This window comes from Callospermophilus lateralis, chromosome 3 (genome assembly GCF_048772815.1).
Source record: "Callospermophilus lateralis isolate mCalLat2 chromosome 3, mCalLat2.hap1, whole genome shotgun sequence".
Taxonomy (NCBI): Eukaryota; Metazoa; Chordata; class Mammalia; order Rodentia; family Sciuridae; genus Callospermophilus; species Callospermophilus lateralis.
The window spans coordinates 133619509-133640536 of NC_135307.1; the positions used below are offsets into that span (position 1 = coordinate 133619509).

Genomic DNA, 21028 nt, shown 5'->3' on the forward strand with positions numbered 1-21028 from the left:
TTCATTATTTATTTTTGGTGTTCTGGTATGGAACCCAGCACCTCGCATGCTAGGCAAGCACTCTACCCCTTGTCCTACACATCCAGCCCTGACTATTTTATTGATAAGGAAACTGAGGCACGGGGAGCTTAAAAGGCAGTAGCACTGGAACCCAGCACTTGACTCTGATCTTGCAAATCCTCCACTCAGAGCTGCAGCAGGATCTGTGATAGCCACACTGATATGCTTGTGTCACTGGTCCACTTAACAATGCTTGCAGTCAAAAGACTCTGTGTAGCTGGAGGAAACCAATCCCCTATATATAGCGAGGACACCCGAAGCCAAAGACCTGCTTGCAGAGCCTTGGTCAAGGTCATAGAGTAGAAACTTACTAGAACTCAGACTGCCGGCTCCTTGTCTGGCACTCTGCCTGCCCTAGGCCAGCAAGAATGAAAGGTGCTGGGCATTGGCAGGAGGCAGCCCAGTGGCTTCTCAGACCTAGTGCTGGACACTAAGATGACATTTCAGCAAAGCCCTGGACCTGAGCCAAGCATTTCACTGCTCCCAGCCTCAGCTGTCCATGTGCAAAACTGGAGTGTCTGCTACACTGCAGGGTCATTGAAAGACCTGAGCAAGGTACTCAGCCAGTGTCCAGTCTCTTATGACTGGGGACTGGGGTTGCCAAGAAGGTGTGGATGGACTAGTCAACCTGTGCAGGACATAGGTGTTCAGCCCCTCTCTCTACCCTGCTGGCACTTAGCAGACAGGTGCAGACCAGGGAGACCTGCGTAGGACACAGCCATAGACAAGGAACTGGATGGGGGTCAGGAGCAATGAGAGTTGCCACTTTGAGAGGTGGGACTGAGCCTTTCCTTCCAGTGAGGGAGCACGAGGATAGAGAATCACCCTAAGCCCTCCTGGGCCCAGTTCTCCTCAATCCAGCAGAATCTTGGATGTCTCCCAGGCAATTTTAGCTGGTGATGTTTCCTGCTTGAATGGCTTAGGGTCCTCTTTTCTGCCTTTGAGTGCCTTAGAAGAACAAGGCTGTCAAATTCCAGAAGATGCTTATATCGGGCTATAGCTGGTGGGGCTGGTCCTCTTGGACTCCACTAGGGCTTGCACACAGCCTGGGAGCGGGGAATCATGACCATGGAGGGCCTCCTCTGCCTCTGCAAGACAAGCCCAGGTTGGTGAGAGCCCCTGTTTGGTTCTGCCTGTGGTGCAGAGTTGTGCGAGACTATGGAGCCACGATCCTGAGTCTTTGGGTAAAGGAGAGAGCACTGGGCTAGGAGTTAGGGGTCTGAGGTCCACACATAGTTGGGGGATTATGGGAAGTTGCTCCTCTCCCTGGTCCTCAGTTTCCTCTGCAGTGAAATTAAGAGGTGTAGAATATCTATTGCTTCTCAACCTGGCTCGTCCTCAGAATCCTCTGGAAAGGATCTTGGGAAACTGATGCATTGAATCACGCTCTCAGAGACGGACCCTGGACCCAAATGGCTCAATATGCAGCCAGGTTTGGGAGCCACTTGTCATCTCTTAGGTCACAGGTCTCTGCTTAGTTACTCATTTTACTGAGTACTTACTATGTGCCAAGCCTAAGAACTCTGAGAGGTAGGTAAGGTCTCTTAACTCCATTGCACAGTTGGAAAAAACAAGACTCAGGGAGGTTTTAAAGCTTGCTGATGGTTACACTTCCAGTAAAAGCCTAATGGAATGTCCTCTTAGATCCACAGGGCCTGTCTCCATCTTTCTGCTCTAACCTTGATTAGGGTTCTCTCATCCTTTGAGGATGACTAACAGTCCCTGAGGATGAGAGGGACCTGGACCAGAAACCAGATTCCTTCAAAGTTTTGAGGAAGAAGATACCTCAGTGATCACCTAAGCCAGTTCTTCCTTTAGGAGATGAGAAAATGGACTCAGAGAGGAAGTGACATGCCCAATGTCCCAGGGCATCTCAGCAAGCAATGGGCTGTCATGAGAGCCAAATGCAAGGCCCTGAATGTGGCCAAGAACTCAGGTTAAGGAAATCAGGCAACTTCCTCCCTCCCTTTCTCTCAGCCTGAACTATTACAGTGGCCTCCCTGCCTGCTCCTTTGGTGTGAAGCAGGCAACAGGCCAAGAGTACCCTTGGCCAGATCACCCCTATTCCAAACCATCAGTGCCTCCTGCCGCTCAGGAGAGAGGCCAAATTCCTATAACACCCCCACAGAGCTCTGCACACCTTGGGTTCCTTCTCCAATTTGTTACTTTCCCCATTAACTGGAGATACCAGCAGCCTCTGTCCTCACTTGGCTCATGCTGTTCCTTCCCAAGTCTCTCTTCCTTTGCTTGGCAAACTCCTACACATCCTCCAACATCCAGTCCCAAGGTTACGTCTTCTTCAATACTCCCTGCCTTAGTCAGAGTAGATACAGAAGTAAGATACCATTTCTGTTGGCTCCCAAGTCCATGGCAACCTTCATGGATCATGACATCCTTTCTTCAAGATTCGCACAGTGCCTCTTCTTAGGTAAGTCAGCCCAAATCAAGATAGTGAGACTAATGGATCAGGTAACTCAAGAATGAAAAGGTACTGCCAGGCTGAGGTTGTGGCTCAGCGGTAGAGCGCTCACCTAGCACATATGAGGCACTGGGTTCCATCCTCAGCACCACATAAAAATAAACAAAATAAAGGTATTGTGTCCAACTACAACTAAAAAATAAATATTAAAAAAATAGGAAAAGATACTGCCAATTGCCTTCCCCCAGCCTGTCATCTCTCTCTGGTCCTAATGCCTTTTGTATAAACTCTCATCCTTGCATTTAGGACCTGAATTCTGATCACTTATGTCCTTGCAATTTATCTCATTAACTGGGGAGTAATTTCTGACACTTATCATTATGAGCTAAACAGTAAAATTCATGCTTAAGCCTAGCTATTGTTCAGATTTTAAATGTCTCCCAAAGGTTGAATATTAGAAACTTAGTCCCAGGTGGTACTCTTGCGAGGTGGTAAAACCTTTGGCAGGTGGGGCCTTGTGGGAGGTCCTTAGGTCTTTGTGGGTGTGTTTCCAAAGGGGATTATGGGATACCATCCCTTCTTCTTTTTGCTTCTTGGCTCCTGATGTAAACAGTTTGCTCTGCACATCCTGGCACAATGTGCTCTGCTCACCAAAGGTCCAAAGGAATGGACTGGAAACTCCAGAACCATAAACCAAAATAAATCTTTTCTCTTTATAGTGACAGAAAGTTAACACAAGCCTTAGCCCCTAGCACCCCAGAATGTGACTGAATATTGAGATAAATCCCTTAAAGAGGTAATTAAGATTAAACAGGGCCTGGTACACTGGTACATACCAGTAATCCCAGCAATTTAGGAGGCTGAGGCAGAATTGCAAATTCCAGGCCAGCCTCAGCAATTTAGCAAGACACTGTTCCGGAACAAAAAATAAAAAGGGCTTGGATGAGTCCTTAGTTTCAATCCCCAGTACTGGGAAAAAAAAAAAAAAAAAAAAAATTAAATGGTGTGTGTGGGGTGTCCTTAGGGTAGGCCTGATTCCAATATGACTGATATCTTTTAAAAAAGAGATTTAGGACACAGATAACACAGTGAGAAGGCCATCTGCAAGCCATGAAGTAATCAAACCTGCCTATACTTCTTGGTCTTCTAGACTCCAGAACTGAAAAATGCATTTCTGTGGTATTTTGCTATGGCAGCCCTAGACACTAGTACACTGGGCCAAGCACATAGGAGCCACTCACAGCATCCTTTGGAAAAAACTTTATATCATTGTGAAAGAGCCCTAAATCACAGGTCTCTGCATCTCAGGCATCTTCCCCTGGAGGCCCTGTTTGTTTATAACTGCATATGCTTACCCATGGGTCAGCAGGAGTGCAACCAGAAGAATGCAAATGAGCTGTGGTGATGTGTCTGAGGCAAGTGAGCAGGCCCTAGTCTTAGCTTACCTATGGTCACCTTGCACAGCAGGCCAGGCAGTACTCTCAGCCCTGGAACCAGGACACAATAAATACCATCAAGATAATAAGCAAGGGCCCACATCTATCTTGGCAGGCCTGGACTCAAGGAGTGGAAGGGCAATTGGCCTTGTTCCCCAAGAATAGGAATATCCCCCCCACCCCAGAGGAAAGGAAAACCTATCTTGATAGAAAAACAGACTGTATCAAAATTTTATTGGTATATTTTCTTTTTTTAAAAGTTACAAAACATCTTAAGCATATCGGATTCTGGACAGCTGTCACCAAGAAGCACAGCAGAGCAAGAGCCTGGCCTCCATGCCCACTCCCTTACCAGTCCCAGCATGGTCTCCTTGGGGTCAAGCAGCCCCCTTTTCAGAGCAGCTCAGACTGTGCTCTGCAGAATACAAGGCATGGTATATGGGAGGGGGGTGCCTAGCAGTAGAGGACACTGTCATAACCCCGCTCCAGCTAGGGAGGATACCCACTATCTCTGTTCCAGATGTTTTCATGATAAGTATTTGGCTAGAAAGCTTTAAAACCACCAAAGAAACAGAAGAGGAGGACGTCCACATTGCAAGCCTGATTCTTGGATGTAAAAAGGCCAGGTAGGGCCATTAGAAGATGCCCAGGTGGGTCCCCTCCAAATCTTCTTGCCAAAGTTCAGGGCAGCTACTGAGCCGTAGGCCTGAACTCTGGGTGAGGCTCACTTCACTGAGTTGGAAAACAGGGCCAGGTCCCTGGTCCTCTGAGCTGGGCAGCACCTCTGCACTGTGGCTCCAACACCCCCACTGGGTCTGAGGCTGGAGTCTCTGGCATGAAGGGCGGGGCAGAAGGGGTGGACTTCCCAGAGGTAGACAGGATTCTGAAGACCCAGAGATACCCTGTAAGAAAGACAAGAACAGCTTGTTGCCCAGAAATCTAAAACCTGGATGCTCCCCAGGGCATGGCTGATGATGTCTTTACAGTCCTGGTGCCATGGATGCAGTGGAGCAAAGTGGTTAAAGGCACTGGTTCTGCAGACTCACTGCTGACCTTTAAATCCCAGCTCTGCTACACTGTGGGAATCCAGGTAACTTCTTTTTGTCTGTGTTCTCATCTTTAAAATGGGGATGCTAATATATGTTTCATAGGATTGTTTGAAGGGCAGAATGAATGAATAAATGGAAAGTGCACAGAATAGTGTGGAGCAGACAATAAGAATTTAATAAGTTTGGTTACTATTATGAACCACGATTCATTCATTGGCCTCATAAATGAATGAAACTTGAAAAAAATATGACTGTCTCCAACTGCAAGCCCATCTATTCAGGATGTAGTGAATGGCCAGACGCAGCGTCTAGATCTTGGTCAGGCTCTGCAGGAGGCGGTGCAGCTTGTGCAAGGCGCAGGCAAGGGTCCACCGCTGTCCACCCTTTACCTTGGGCTCCCTTCCCCTCCTGAACCCTTAATGAAGAAGCACTTGGCCTTTCCTGAGAGTGCAATCTCCCAACTTCCACCCCCACCTCTGAGCAAGCTCGAAGGGAGCCTCTCTCGTCCACCGTCCACCGCTGTGAAGATTGCTGGGTGGCAGTGGTTGTGGCATTCACTTCCCAGGGCCTCATCTCTTTCCCTACAGATGTTAGGGTTCTTTCCATCCTTCCCGCCGTTAGATAAACTAGGATCTGAAAAGATGAGATCCTCCGCAGACTAGAAACTACCCACCCACTCCATTCCCAAATTAAACCTGGGGATCAAACCAGGGAAAGGGCAAGGGCCTCCATGGCGTACCTGGTACACTGCAGCCAGCTCTGCTGGTGGCGTCCAGGGTGCAGCGGGGTTTTGAGGCTCTAGGGATGTCTGCTTCCCGGGACAGGTTTGGGGTGGCGTCCAAAGAACCGGGTCAGGAACTCTCCCTAGGGGCTGGAGCGGGGGCGACTGTATCTTGGGGCAGTAAGGGGGTGTTACCCAGGAATCCGTGTTGGAAACCCTGCTCCCCGGGCTCTCAGCCAGGGCTCCGGTGGCAGGATAGGAGGGCGGGGACCCCCAGCACGGCCCGGTACAGAAAGCAGTGCCCAAACCCGGGCCAGGATCCCGGGTCTGCACCTGCATGGGACCGCCGTCGGGGCAGAGCGCGCAGTCCTGGGGAGACACTGCGTCCGCGCGCCACCGGCGCCGACACTGCAAGTTGTCCTCGTTAAGGCCCAGCATAGCCGACAGGTGACCGATGTAGCGAATGGCCAGACGCAGCGTCTCGATCTTGGTCAGGCTCTGGCCAGCCGGCGCGATGGACGGCGGCAGAAAGCGGCGCAGCTCGTGCAAGGCGCGGGCCAGGGTGCGCATGCGCAGCTTCTCGCGCTCGCTGGCGCTCCGCCGCTGTCCACCCGCTGGTCCCGTCCGTGCACGTCTGGGCACTGTCGGGGTGGCCTCAGCTACTCGGGCGCTGCGGGCTGGGTTTGCGGTCTGAGAGAGGCCGAGGGCACTGTCACAGGGGCACGAGCTCGAGGAATCCGAGGAAGAGGCTGGGGACGTGGAGTCGGAATGGCCCTCCCAGCCCCAACCCTGGGAGAAGATCCAATGGTCTAAGCCAAGGAAGTTCTGCTGAGGAGGTGACTGGGCCATGCCGGGGCTGTGGGCTCTGGGAGGCTGGACCTGCCACCTTCGGGCCTCAGCTTTTATCTGAACCAAAGGTGCGAGGTGGACCCCCACCAGGTTGCAGAGAGGTGTCAAAACCCACAGAGGCCAGGGAAGGTCTGGGCAGGGGGGCCCTGGGAAAGCGGGCCCATTTGCGGAGGTGTGGATTCTGACTCCTCAGGGGCTCTAATGGAGGCCCCTGCAGCCCGGGAAGTGTGGGAGGGACAATTCGCATCTGGATGGAGCTGCTAAGCTTCTCACCCCACACCCCCGCCCCAACCACTGCACAGGGCTGAGTGCCCAGGAGTCCCTATTAGAAAGTAATGCCATGGTCTGCGGACTGAAGGCTGCCCCTCAAGTGCCTCATGGACTCCTTGAGGATTGGCCGCCTCTCCTCCTTATTGAGGTTGTGCCCAATAACTTCTACCCAGTGTCTCCTGTGTGCTGAACAAGAAACGAGGACAAGCCCAAAGAACCTGCCCACAGTGATGGGGTTAGGGGTGTTCATAGGTAAACCTTTCTTGGACCCTAGAACCTGCACTTGCTGATTTGGTGGGTGACACTGAGAAGGTCATTTTACTGCCCAGGGTCTGTCTTTACTGACCAGAAATGGAACCAAGCAGCCTGGAGAAGGATGGAGTACAGTAAGCAATGAAGATCGACTACCAAACCCACCTTTTTTATTGTTTTGAATGATCTTAGGCAAGTCATTACTCCTTGGAGCCTCAGTTTTTCTCCCCATCATTCCAGTAATAATACAAGGTACCTCCCACCTGGGATGGTTGCTGGTAGCAGTGCAATCATCCCTGTAAAGAACTTAGAAAGGGCCTGGCAAGTAGGCTAAATGTTTTGCTACTACTATTACTCTATAAAGAAGGTACTAATATTTCCAATCACTTATGAGCATTATTCATTTAATTCATATTTATTTAGCAACTGGTAAATGTCAGGCACACCAGAGTGAACCACCCCATTGCCATCTCTGGTCTCATGAGGTTCAGTCTAATGGGAAAGACATGTGGACACATTATTATATAACTAGTAGTTCTACCCCTAACTAGCTGGGGGCCTTTGGGCATGGTTCTTAACCTGTCTGATCTTGACCTTCTGCTCCACAAAACAGAAGCAATAATTATAGTATCTACTTACAGACTGTTGTAAGGAATAATTTTGAGATAATAAGATTGCAAAGTAAGTGTTCTCAGCAGCAATTACAGTTAGGAGGTATCCATGTCCCTTGTGATTTCCAGAGAAAAGGCTGAGCCTGGAGGAAGAGCCAAATGAAGGCCAGGACAGTTGGGTTCTGGCCACAAAGGTGGGCAGGTCACAATTGGGCCTTGAACTGTGAGTAGGATTTGAGTAGGGAAGAGAGGAGTGTGGAGAGCATTCTGGAAGGGGATTGCAAAAGCAAAGGCTTGGCAGCAGGACCCCTCCAAGGTGCTTCAGGAGCAGGATGCTGCTAGAGGACTACTGTGGAGGACTATGGCACTCCCCGGCTGGGGCCAGGCTGAAGGAGTTGGATTTTATTCTCAAGGTCATGGGGAGCCACAGAGACTTTGAGCAGAAGGGTGACATAGTTAAAAAACCAACAATCAATAATTAAAGGTCAACACGATGACAGTGTTCAAGAATATATTAGCTTGCATCAGCCTGGAGTAGTAAATGGTTCTGTAATTTTTTTATGACTGTTTTTTAAAAATTAACTTTGAATTACACAAATTATGTAACCAGTAGGTTTCACTGTGAGAAATGGAAACAGATAAAATTGGAGTCCCTTTAAACACCACTGTAACTCTCCCCAAAGGTAATAGCAGTTGTTAGGTTATATATTTCCTTCTAGCCCTGTCAGTAAGCTTACATACATGTGTGTTCTTAGGAAGCCCACAGTACTTACCATGGTGTGGGTCCATCTCCCTGGAATGCTTCCCAATGCAGCAAGATTCACAGTGGGAACTTTGGGGGGGATTGGATCAATGGGGTGTTAGGGGAGTGGTTTTGTTATGAAAGGAGCTCTCTCTAACATGCTGCTCACTCCATCTCACCTTGAGATGTCCTTGGCCATGTTATGATGTTGCTTGTGCCTTGCTCTTGGACTTTTAGTCTCCAGAACTGTAAATAAGTAAAGTACTTTATAAATTACCCAGTCATCTGGGTGTGGTGGTGCACATGTGTAATCCCAGCAATTTGGGAAGCTGAGGCAAGAGAATCACAGGTTAAAGGTCATCCTGGGCAACATAGCACATTTGAGACTATCTCAAAATAAAATAAAAAAGACACTGGGGATGTAGCTGTGGTAGAGGGCCCCTGGGCTCAAGCCCCAGTACAAAAAAAAATTTACTCAGTCCATGGTATTCAGGTATGGTAACAGAATAATGGATTACATACTCATGAGATTACATTCTGCACATTGTACATTATATATATCAACTTGAAACTTGTCTGGTTTTTTTTTTTTTGAGGGGTTTTGTTTGTTTGTTTCATTAGACAGCATTTCTTTTATCATTCCATGTCAGGACATATTTAGCTGACTCTTTCTTTAAAAACAATGAATCAAATTTGTATTGCTTATGAATGCAGATTTAAACTATTGATTATGTACAAAACAAATCCCTGGCCATAATTGATTTAAATGTTCATCCATTTAAAAAAATGTCAACTTGGGAGAAATGGTAAAAGGGCAGGACATACAGGTAAACCTTCAGTGATATAATTATATCACTTTCTACTTCACAGAACTTAAAGTATATTGGGGGAAAATATGCCTAAATTTCTGCTCTGTTTTAATGAAGTAACAGTTGATGCTAAATAACACTGGTGGTTGGGATGTAACTAAGTGCTAGCATGCTTGAAGCTCTGGGTTCAATCTCCAGTGCAAAAAGGGGAGAAAAAAAATGGACCAGGCATGTCATTTGTTGTGTATCCTAGCTGATATGAATGAAAAGGAGAACTTTTAAATTTGTCCATAACTTGAAAAAAAGGTGGACTCAATTTCAAACAGGGTTGGTTTTATTTTGTTTGCTTGTTGCAGGGAGCAGGGTAGGGGAGAAGCAGCCAGTTAGGCAGCATTTTATGACTGCTATAGCGTGGATGTGGCTTGAGTGCCCCTGTAAGGGTTCCTGAGTGGGAAGTTTGGTCCTCCATGTGGCCATGTTAAAAGGTCATGGGACCTTTAAGAGGTGGGGCCTAATGGGAGGTGGCTAGGTTATTGGGGGGCATTTCTTTAGAAGGGATTAACGTAGCTCTCATAGAGCCCTGGTTAGTTCCTACCAGGATGAGTTGTTATAAATAGAGCAAGATTGGCTGCTCCTCAAGCCTCTCGCTTCCTGTCTCACCATGTGATCTCTTCCATACATGCTCCAGCCATTGTGATATCATCACCATGAAACCCTTACCAGAGCCAAGAAGAAGCTGGTGCCATGCTCTTGGACAGTTAACACTGTGAGCCAAACATAATAATGGAAAACAGACTAATACAATGATGTAAAAAGATTTAAACCAAGATTTAAAAATTGCCAGTGATTTGGGAGGCTGATGCAGGAGGATTGCAAGTTCAAGGCCAGCCTGAGCAACATAATGAGACCCTGTCTCAAAGTTTAAAAAAGGTGGGGGCTAGTGGTATAGCTCAGTGGTAGAGTGATTGCCTACCATGTTCAAGACCCTGGTTTCATTCACTGTTAACACACACACACACACACACATACCATTTACTGATGGAAGTGGATTAGAAAACAGACAATCCTAGACTTTTTAGGTTAAAATAATGGTAAATGTAGTATAAGTACATATTTATTGATCCAAGACCACATAAAATTCTCGATATATTGTCTAATGGGGAAGTTACATACATGTACTTGACAGCTATAAACAAAATCCATCCAGTTTCATAGACATGACTTTAAATTTTTTTAAATCAACACTTAACTGTATATATTTATGGGCTACAGTGTGGTATTTCAATACACAGTACAATGTGTAATGATACATCAGGGCAATTGGTGTATCCATCACCTAAAACATCATTTCTTTGTGTTGGGAACATTGAAAATCCTCTCTCAGCTATTTGAAAACATAAAGTTAATTGTCATCAACCACAGATCCCTACTGTGCTATAGACCATTAGAAGTTATTTCTCTTATCCAGCTGTACCTTTTTCATAGATATCTTAATCTGCATTCAGAAATTTCAGATCCATGTATTTTACTGATGTTTCTGACTCACACCTTTTAACTGCTATATGATATTCCACACAGTCCCTTATTGATGCCCTTTAGTGTATTTTTAGTTTTTGCCACATAGTGCTGTCTTGTGTGTGAACAGCTGAATGGGCAGTGGTGGAACGACTTTGTAATTTTCAGGAAGGTTCTGAATTTCCAGAATCATTTCTCTACCCCCTACCCTCCCACTCCCCTGCATCCTATAGAACCAGCATAAAGGAGTTTCCTGGGGAGGGATTTGGTGAGGAGTGAGACCCCACCCCCAACACAAGGCCATGTGCATGGTCTGTACTACCCTCTCATCTCTGGACTATCCTGGCCCACTTACCTTGGTTTGGGGTAGCCCTAAAGCCCAGGCCCTAGGCTGTGGGGTGTCTAGTGTAAGTTCTGGAAGGTGGAGTCCTGATTTGCTGTGGCCTCTGATAGGCCCCTTCACCAGCTCTTGAAGCATAGGGAACACTGTCAACTTCATTCCACTCCCTAAGACTCCACTTGGCAAGGGAGGCAGTGTGGCTAAGTGGCTAGTGCTGGTCTATGACATCAGAAAGGGCTGGTTTAAACTCCCAGTTCCACCCCTGAACAGTTATAGGAACTTGGATAACTCATTCAACCTTAGTTTTCCCATCTATAAAGTAGAAATTCTGATCATGGGATAATTCAGATGGTGTGTGCCATAGTATCTAGCACAGAGCTGACGTTATGCTGATAGCAAGTTCGGGGGTGGCAGAATGAAGTGGGTAAAGGAATGGATTCGGTTGTAAAGGGGCTGATACCCCCAGCACTGTTCCCAGCAGAAGAAAAGTAATCCGTCCTTCTATGACACTGTCCAGCACCAGACTCTGGGCATCCATCTCCAGCCTGGACTCGGCACAGGGCCATCCTCCACAGGTGCCTCCTTATGGCGAGAGTCACCAGACCTGCAGTGCAGAACTCCGGTGCTCGGAGCTGGTGCTGGCCAACCAGCCTCGGAAGACTAGAAATAGAGGTCAGAACCAGCTCCTCCTGGTGGGCAGGGTCCTGGCCCAGCCAACTTACCCACCTGCCTGCGTCCCTGCAAGCTATTCCTCTGGATGATGGGTGTGGAGCCAGGTACTTACTATGGGCTGTAACCTGCTCCAGGTGCAGGACAACTAGTTAGGCTTGAGTCCTGCCCTCCAGCCTTCATCTGACATTGTGGAGAGGAGGGAGCATGGCTGTGCTGCTGGGCAGGGTGGCTGAATTCTGGGCCTTGGCCTGCTGGTAATGCCAGAATTACCTCTTCCTTCCTGCGACAGGAAGAGGCAGTGGCTAGGTCAGGGAAACGTGGTTGTGAAATGTGTGGATTTCACAAGTGTGACTGACACAGCTAGTTTACCCGTACTGCATCTAGTATGACCTCTAATTGTCTTGCTTTCTTAAAATAACAGGACTCTGTTTTGTTGAGGGTGGTGCTCAAAACCTACATTTCTTGCAGTTGGAATGACCAAGAGATGTTATTAGGTGTCATTTGTCATTGTTTGGGGCTTCTGGGAGACCACTGTTTTTTGTTTGTTTGTTTGTTTGTTTGTCTGTTTGTTTTAATCTTGAGCTGGGGTCTCACTAAATTGCCCAGGCTGGCCTCAAACACCCAATCCTCCTACCTCAGTCTCCCAAGTAACTGGGATTCTAGGCATCTGCACCAATGCCTAGCTTGGAGAGTTGACAGGCACAGTCCTGTGGCTCTGTACTGTATCTTTTCTTCCTACCTGAAAAACACAATGGGTGGAAATTCAGCTACCCTCCTCTTACTCTGAGGCAGTCCTGAGGACAGAAATCACACACTAAGGATGGTGAAGCAGAAAGAAACCCTGAGGCGTTGGTGACAACATGGAAGTACCACAGGGGCTCTGGACTCTCCATCCCTGAATTTCTTTAACGTGGAAGAAAAATCACCATCTCATTTGTCATCGTGAGTTTATTCTATGAGCAACCAAACACAATCTCTGTCATATAATAAGGAAATTCCGAGGATTTCCTTGTCAACAAATGACACTCAAGTGAGCTGAGTGACAGTTCATGAATTATTGAGTGAATTCACAAGAGACAGTTTCCAGATGATGCATGGACAGATGTTCACCTGGAAGATGGTCTCTGGAGGGAGGTGCCTGCTTGGGGGCAATGTGATTTTGAGTGAAGATGGGGACTGATCTAATTTGGGTAAGACCTGAACCCAGGAAGTGAATTGGGCAACAGCCAGAATCTAAAGAGACTCTGATGGACTGGGACAAACCCATCAGGTGTAAAAAGATAGAATCCACAAAGCCGTATGTACCCCTCCTGCGAGTTAGGATGTGGAGGCCTCAGGTAAGCAGCAGCACAGGTGGGAAGGGCGTGGCGGTCATTGTCTTCCAGGTGTCAAGTGCAGGAAAAGCCAAGGTGCATTCCAACTGGCAAGAAGCAGCAGGTCTTGAACCAAGAAGGTGATGGCTCCCATTCCCAGGCAGGGTGGATACCTAGAGTAAGCAGTGAAACCTGGAAGCCACAGTGAATTGGGCTTGGGGACAAACCCGAGCTCAAGAGAGGGAGGTTTAAAGCCAGGTCACCAGAGAAACATCTCAAGGACTTGGTGGGGTGTTTAGTCCAAAAAGAAGAAGCTAAGAGGATGTGTTAGTAACCCTGAGAGACCTGGCCCTAGGGGTTGGAGGGACTATCTTGTGAGACGGGGAGTGGCCTGTTCTTGGAGGCAGATGAGAAGAGGCCATATCACTACTACACCTTAGGTGCATGCCAGACAGGAGTGGGCAGTTGTGATGGCCCTTGCCAAACACCGACACAGCAGAAAGGTGGGGGCTGGTGATCACTGAGGTACTTCTAGATCCCAGATCCAGGGGCCAGTCCCAGGATAAGGGAGTGCAGAGCGGGGCTCCCAGGCCCTTCAGCTCAGACCACCTCCACCCCTGCTCTCTGTGCCTGCAGCTTGTGGTTCAGGAACCAGAAGGCCACTCTCACCGCTGGATGGACATGCCCACGTGGTATGGGTCAGCTTGGTACTGTGAGGCAGGCAATGCCGTGTTGGTGTTCCTGTCAGACCAGTGAGGAGACCGAAGCCTCCATCCCACCACTCCCTTCTCCCCTTCCCCAAACCACCAATCAGGTGGGGAGGGCAGGGTCCCCAGATTCTCCCCCATTACCCGTGCTCAGTCAGCCCTGACCCTGAGAGGGGCGTGGGAGGGCAGTGACCCAGGTCCTGCCTGACTGTGGGAGCCGAGCACAGGTCTCCAGGTTTGCTCACGCCTGGCCCCAGCAACCCCGGGCTGCCCACAGTACTGCGCCAAGAGTCCTCCACAGCATTCCCCCTTGGGAAGGCGACACAGGGCCCCGGAGAAGGCCTCTGACCACAGGTCTCATCCTTTCTTCCCGAGTCCTCTCCAGGCCCTGGGGTGTCAGCTGTGGGATACTGGAGGGAAGGGGGGCAGGCAGGGGCCGAGTGGTATTCTCATTACCAGCAAACACAGAGGTCCTTGCCACTGTGGCTGCCTTCACACCTCTCGGCTGCCTGTTGACACTGCTGCTGCCTCCCTCAGGGCAGAAGGTGTCGACTTGGGAACCAGAATGTGGAGGGGCCTCCAAAACAGTCAGGCAGCAGGCCCCCTCAGAAGCCCCAGAAAGTGTTCCTGAGGTGGGGGTGGGAAGCCAAAGTAAAGACAGGGCATGTGTCCCTGAGCCAGGGATGGAAGGAGTATGGGGGCAGGTGTCAGAAAGGGGCCCCTCACTTCAGGAGCCCTGAGTCAGCCTCCCCGGGTCCCAGGGAAGCCTGATGACAAGGCCCTGTCTGACAGTGGACTATGAGTGTTATCAGGAGGCCCAGAGACTTACAACCACCAAAGCAAGGTTGCAAAGCAGTCCCTGGAACCGGGGCTGTCCCTGACCTGACCTCAGACCGGCCTGTCTTCTGAGCACTTCAGCACAAAGCAGGGCTGAACACTGTGCCTGTTGGAGCCTGCTCCTTTCTCAAACCCCCGTGCACGGCACAGATGAGGAAACTGGGCCCGGAGAGGTCCTGTCACTTGCCTAAAGTCTTCAGAGCCAAAATTCTATCTCACTGGTATCTGCCTTTGAGTCAGAGTCCATGCATTGAGCCTGGTGGGGCCAGTGCTGAGGTTCCCCGGAGGTCTGAGAGGCCTGCTAGTGAGTGGAGGGAGGAGGAAGACTGCTCTGCAGCTGGGGTGACCTGGGGTTCAGATGCCTGTGGAATCGGAGGAATGCTGCTGTCTGGGCCATCAGGATGAGTCCCGGGGGGGAAGGGAGCGGCCCTAAACTGTGGGTTTCTTCACATGGAGGGATCCTGCAGAGGAGAAGTTGCGAACCTAAGTCCCAAAACTCAGAGCTCACTGGGCCATGGCAGGGGCTGGAGCCCCACTAGGGCAGCAGGAGATGGTGTGGACAGGCAGGTGGGCAGGGGTTGGCTGAGTGCAGAGCTTGGACTTTTAGGGAGGCAGTGGATCTACAGGGATTTTGAGGAAGAAGAGGAGATGGAGGTGAAGAGCTGGAAGCAGGAAGCCAGGCAGAAGGCTGTGTTTGCATCAGGGCAGGGCTGCCTGGGGCCCCGGGAAAGAGGGGGTAGGCAGGCAGGGGTGCCACAAGGGGACCCCAGAGCCAGCGGGGAGAGCATAGAGGAAAAGGAGGAAGGAAGCGACCACTATTGACTGGGAAGTAAGGGAGGCTGAGGACACAGGCATCCCTGGAGCACCCGGGAGGCTGAGCATGGAGGCTGGAAGCTTCCTCTACTTTTCCTCCAACAAAAAGATTAAGTCAAGGAGGCCCCAGAGCTTCTAGGACAACAAGGTCCAGGGAAGGCAGCTCAGGCTGGGGCCGGTCTCCCCTCCTAAGGCCTGGTCTTCTTCATTAAAGGGTGTCTCTGTGAGGATCAGATGGACACCTGTGTACAACACCTGAGGCCCTGCTGCTGTTGGGAAGGACAAAGGGGAGAGTGAGAGGTGCCCGCCCTACAGGCGCTGCAGGACCTGGGGCGGAAGAGCCTTCTCCCTGACCTTATCTCCAACAGCCACAAGGGAACTTGGGTCCTACCTCTTGGGGTGCAAACTAACTGGGGAGGGGGCTGCAAAGTGTTTTTGCCCTCCTTTCCTCCTTTCTTATCTTTCACCAAAGTAACACGTGCCTGTTACCAAAATAAGATACAGATAAGCAAAAAGAAGGGACTCTAAAGTGCCCCTCCCTGGTTCAATTCTAGAGAAAGCAGCATCCTAGGGCGGGTTCACCTTTGCCAGGCAGCTTTGCTAATACCTGCACGGGACAAAAAGGCATTGAGACAGAGAATGTCACTTTTTAAAGTTGTTTTTCTGTATTTTGAAGTTTCTGGTATATTTTTCTTTCCTTTTTCTTTTCTTTTTTTTCTTTTTTTTTCCTTTTGTAGCACTAGGGATTGAACTCAGAGCCTTCCAAGTGCTAGGCAGTCATTTCATCTCTAAGGTATACCCTTAACCCATATTTTTCTTTTTAAAAACAGCTTTACTGAGACAGAATTCATAAGTCAAGATTTTTGTGCATTGTATTTTAATTTTTTTTTAGATGTTGATAGACGTTTATTTTATACATTTATTTATATGTGGTGCTGAGAATTGAACCCAGAGTCTCACACATGCTAGGCGAGTGCTCTACCACTGAGCCACAACTCCAGCCCATATATTTTAAATTTTTTAGAAATCATGATATATAACACAAAGTTTGCCTTTTTTTTTTTTCCACACACAGGGTCTCATGCATGCTGGGTAAGTGCTCTGTCATTGAGCTACATCCCCCTCCCCACCCATCATAACCATTTTTTGGGGGGTAGTCTGGGGATTGAACCCAGGGCCTTGTGCATGTGAGACAAGCACTCTACCAACTGAGCTATATCCCCAGCCCCTATCATAACCATTTTTAAGTGGGCAATTCAGTGGCATAAACTACATTCACAATGTGAGCAACTCTTACCACTGCTGTTTCTAAAATGTCTTCATCACCTCAAATAGAAACTTGATATCTATTAAGCAATAAAGCCCTCTTACCCCTTTACCCCAGCCCTTGATAATCTCTAATCTGCTCCCAATCTGTATGACTCTAATCTCTATAACACACAACCTTTGTCCTTAGTGTCTGGTTTATATCTTTTTTTTTTTTTTTTTTTTTTTTTGGCAGCACTGGGGATTGAACCCAGGGCCTTGGGCATGCTGGGCAAGTGCTCTACCACTGAGTTATGCCTCTCATAGAGTCTAGCTTATTTCACTTAGCATAATGTTTCTGGGAGTTCATCCACATTGCAGCATGCATCAGCACTTCATTTCTTTATATGGTTGAATGATATTCCATTGTATTGTAGACCATGTTTTGTTTATCCATTCATCTATTGGTGGACGTTTGAATTGTTTACACCATTTGGCTATTGTGAATAGTGCTGCTCTTAGCATTGGCATACAAGCATCTGTTTGAGTCCCTGCTTTCACTTACTGTGGGTATGCAGAAAGCACCTTCTTTTGTGACCAGCTTCTCTCACTGACTTATTGAGATCATCACTGATGTTCCCTCTTATCATTCCTATTTAATATGATCTTAGAAATTCTAGCCAGAGCAATTAAGCTAGAGAAGGAAATAAAAGGGATAAAATAGGAAAGGAAGAAATCAAATCATCACCATTTGCAGATGCTATAATTCTATACTTAGAAGATTAAAAAAAAAAAACTCAATCAAAAGATTGCTAGAGCCAAAACCCAAATTTGGCAAAGTAGTAGGTTACAAAATCAACATACAAAAATCTGTAACTTTCCTATATACAAACAATGAATTTGCTGATTAGGGAAAAAAAAAACTCCATTCAAAATTCACAGTAGCCTAAAAAAAATCTGGTAATGAATCTAACAAAGGAGATGAAAGACCTCTACAAAGAGAACTATAGGACTGGAGATAGAGCTCAGTTGGTATGCATGCACAAGGCCCTGGGTTCAATCCCAGAACAACCAAAAAAGAGAAAGAAAACTATAGAACACTGAAGAAAAAAAAATAATTGAAGAAAACATAAGATAGAAAGACCTCTGATGTGGCTAGGCAGAATTAATATTGTTAAAATGGCCATACTACCAAAAGCAATCTACAGATTCAATGCAATCCCCATCAAAATACCAATGACATTCTTCACAGAACTAGAAAAGAAAATAGTCCTTAACTTCATTTGGAAGAAGAAAAGACCCAGAGTAGCCAAAGCAATTCTAAGTTAAAAAGGCAATGCTGGAGGCATCCCAATACCTGACTTCAAACTACACTCCAGAGCCATAGTAACAAAACCTGCATAATACTGGACCAATGGTCCAGAATAGAAAACACAGTGACAAGTCCACACAGATACAGTCATCTGACCCTTGACGAAGGTGCCAAAAACATTGGAGAAAAGACAGTCTATTCAATAAATGGTGCTGGAAAAACTGGTTATCCTTCTGTAGAAGAATGAAACTAGACCCCTTCCTCTCACCCTGCACAAAAATCAACTCAAAATGAATGAAAGACCTAGGCATCAGGCCCGAAACTGCAACCCCTAGCAGAAAATGTAGGCTCACAGTCCAGCAAATAGGCACAGGCAGCAACTTTTCAGCAGGACCCTCAAAGTTCAGGAAGTAATGCCAAGAGTTAATGAAAGGGACAGCATCAAATTAAAAAGTTTCTGCACAGGGCTGGGGATGTGGCTCAAGCGGTAGTACTCTCGCCTGGCATGCGTGCGGCCCGGGTTCGATCCTCAGCACCACATACAAACAAAGATGTTGTGTTCACCGAAAACTAAAAAATAAATGTTAAAATTTAAAAAATATATATGAAAAAAAAAGTTTCTGCACAGTAAAGGAAAAAATTAAGAATGTGAAGAGAAAACCTACAGAATGGCAGAAAATATCTGCTGGCTACTCTTCTGACAGAGTATTAATATCTAGAATGTATAAAGAACTCAAAAAAAACTTCACATCAAAAAATCAAATAGCCCAATTAGTAAATGGGCAAATGAATTATTCAGACACTTCTCAAAATAAGAAATACAAATGGCCAAACAAATATATAGAAAAAAATGTTCAACATCATTAGCAATTAGGGGAATATAAATCAAAACTACACTGAGATTTCATCTCACACCAGTCAGAGTGGCAATCATCAAGACTACAAATAATAGCTGGATGCAGTGGCACAAGTCTGTAATCCCAGGGAGGCAGGAGGATCTCGGTTCAAAGCCAACCTCAGCAAAAGCGAGGCACTAGGCAACTCAGTGAGACCCTGTCTCTAAATAAAATACAAAATAGGGCTGGGGATGTGGCTCAGTGGTCGAGCGCCTCTGAGTTCAATCCCTGGTACCAAAAAAATAATATAAAAATAATAATGTTGGAAGAGAGGATGTGTAGAAAAAGGAACACTTTTACACAGTTGATGGGACTGTAAATTAGTACAACTGCTATGGAAACCAGTATGGAGTTTCCCCAAATGATGGAACAACCATATGACCTAGCTATACCACTCCTTGGTATTTATCCTAAAGAATTAATACTAATATTAATCATCAAACTATACTGATACATGCATAACTACATTTATAGCAGCACAGTTCACAATAGCCAAACTATGGAACCAGCCTAGGTGGCCATCAACAGACGAATGGATAAAGAAAATGTGAAATTTTATTCAGCCATAAAGAAAAATGAAATTTTGTCATTTGCAGAAAAATTGATGAAACTAGAGACCATTATGTTGAGCAAAATAAGCCAAACTCAGAAGGTCAAATGTTGTATATTGTGTTTTCTCTCATATATGGAAGCTAGAGATGAAAAGGAAAAGAAGTGGGGTGGTACCTTGGGGATCTCATGAAAATCAAAGGGACCAAGCAGAGGAAGGAAGGGAGGAGTGGGGGAAATGCTGGGGAGTGATATTAACCAATTATATTGTTATATTGGGCACAGGTACAAACATGTAATAGCAAATCCCATCATTATGTACAACTATAATGCACCAATAAAAATGAGGAAAATTAACAAGAGCTTTGCAAAAAAATGAAAAAAAAAGAAAAGAAAGAAAAGATAAATGTTTTTTTTAAAAAATCACTGATGTATTTTCTGTATCAGTGATTGTATTTCTGCAACAAGATTTTTAAGTCATGATTGGTACTCCACAGTACAATGGCAATGGTTTACTTAACACAAGGCATATACTGAAATTCCTTAGTTTTCCTCATAGGTACATCCTTATATGTATACTTAAAAGTCATTTTTATTTATTTTTATGCAATTTTTTTCTTTAACAAAGTTTTCAAAGCTTATAAAAAAAGAAAGAAGACAAAGAAAAAAGTTGGGAAGTGCATTGTCAGCTTTCCATTGCTTAAAAAATTATTTTTTAAATATTTTTTTAGTTTTAGGTGGACACAATATATTTTACACTATGTGGTGCTGAGGATTGAACCCAGTGCCTTGTGCATGCTAGGTGAACACTCTACCACTGAGCCATAACTCCAGCCCCTGAAAAAATATTTTTAAACTGCATATTAATAATACATGAATACAGTCTCCTTGTGAAAAATGTAAACCTAACAGATAAAAGTCTGTCTTTCCAATCCCCAGCATCAATATGCTATTGTTTAAAGATGTGAGGAGGGAGGTGATCTTTGTTGGAAGGGGCTCCCCTGGGAGCTCTGGGGTGGGGGGCTTGGCTAGGGCTAATGGGAAGGAGGTACAGACAGGAGAGCCAAATGACAAAGTTTTGGCCAACAAGGGGGAGTGCATATAAGTCCCTGGAGGTTACAACACCAGCGTGAGCTTCATCCCTTTCCCAGGGTTCTCTAGCCTGTCCAGGGACGCCTCTCACAAAAGACCTACAGGCACACACTGCTGGCTCCTTCCTCCCCTAGGTCCTGCCCACACATTACAGTTCAATCGTACAAATCCTCACTCTGCATTTTATGGGATTTAATGTCAGGTACCTTTGCTCTGGGGACAGAGGACCTGCAGCTGGCTGAGGGCCTAAGCTACCCCACCAACTTTGTGTGGAATCCCAGGCCAGGAACCCAGCCCTGTGCACTTCCTCCTGCCAGGCAGACCTCACGGTGCTGTAGTGAGCAGTATGTGAGAGAAGGGGTAGGGACAGAGTAGGCTTGAGACCCAGGTCTCTTGCCTGGATATAGCTCCATCCATGCTTTTCTGGAGGAAAAGTGTGGTGTGGGAGAGAGAGGAGGAATCAAGCAGGCTGGACACTGACCCAATTTGGCAGCTGAGGTAGCCCTGCAATTCCTCATG

The 21028-nt window shown here is 46.9% G+C and overlaps 1 protein-coding gene across 1 annotated transcript; it reads right to left on the reverse strand.

Moving 5' to 3' along the window:
• Nucleotides 1–4550: 4550 nt before the first annotated feature.
• On the reverse strand, nt 4551–6534 carry Mesp2 (mesoderm posterior bHLH transcription factor 2). The gene is made up of 2 exons (XM_076848800.1): nt 5704–6534; nt 4551–4817 (listed from the first exon to the last, which is right to left on the reverse strand). The coding sequence occupies exons 1-2, from the start codon at nt 6532–6534 to the stop codon at nt 4551–4553; spliced, it is 1098 nt and encodes a 365-aa protein (XP_076704915.1).
• Nucleotides 6535–21028: the final 14494 nt, after the last annotated feature.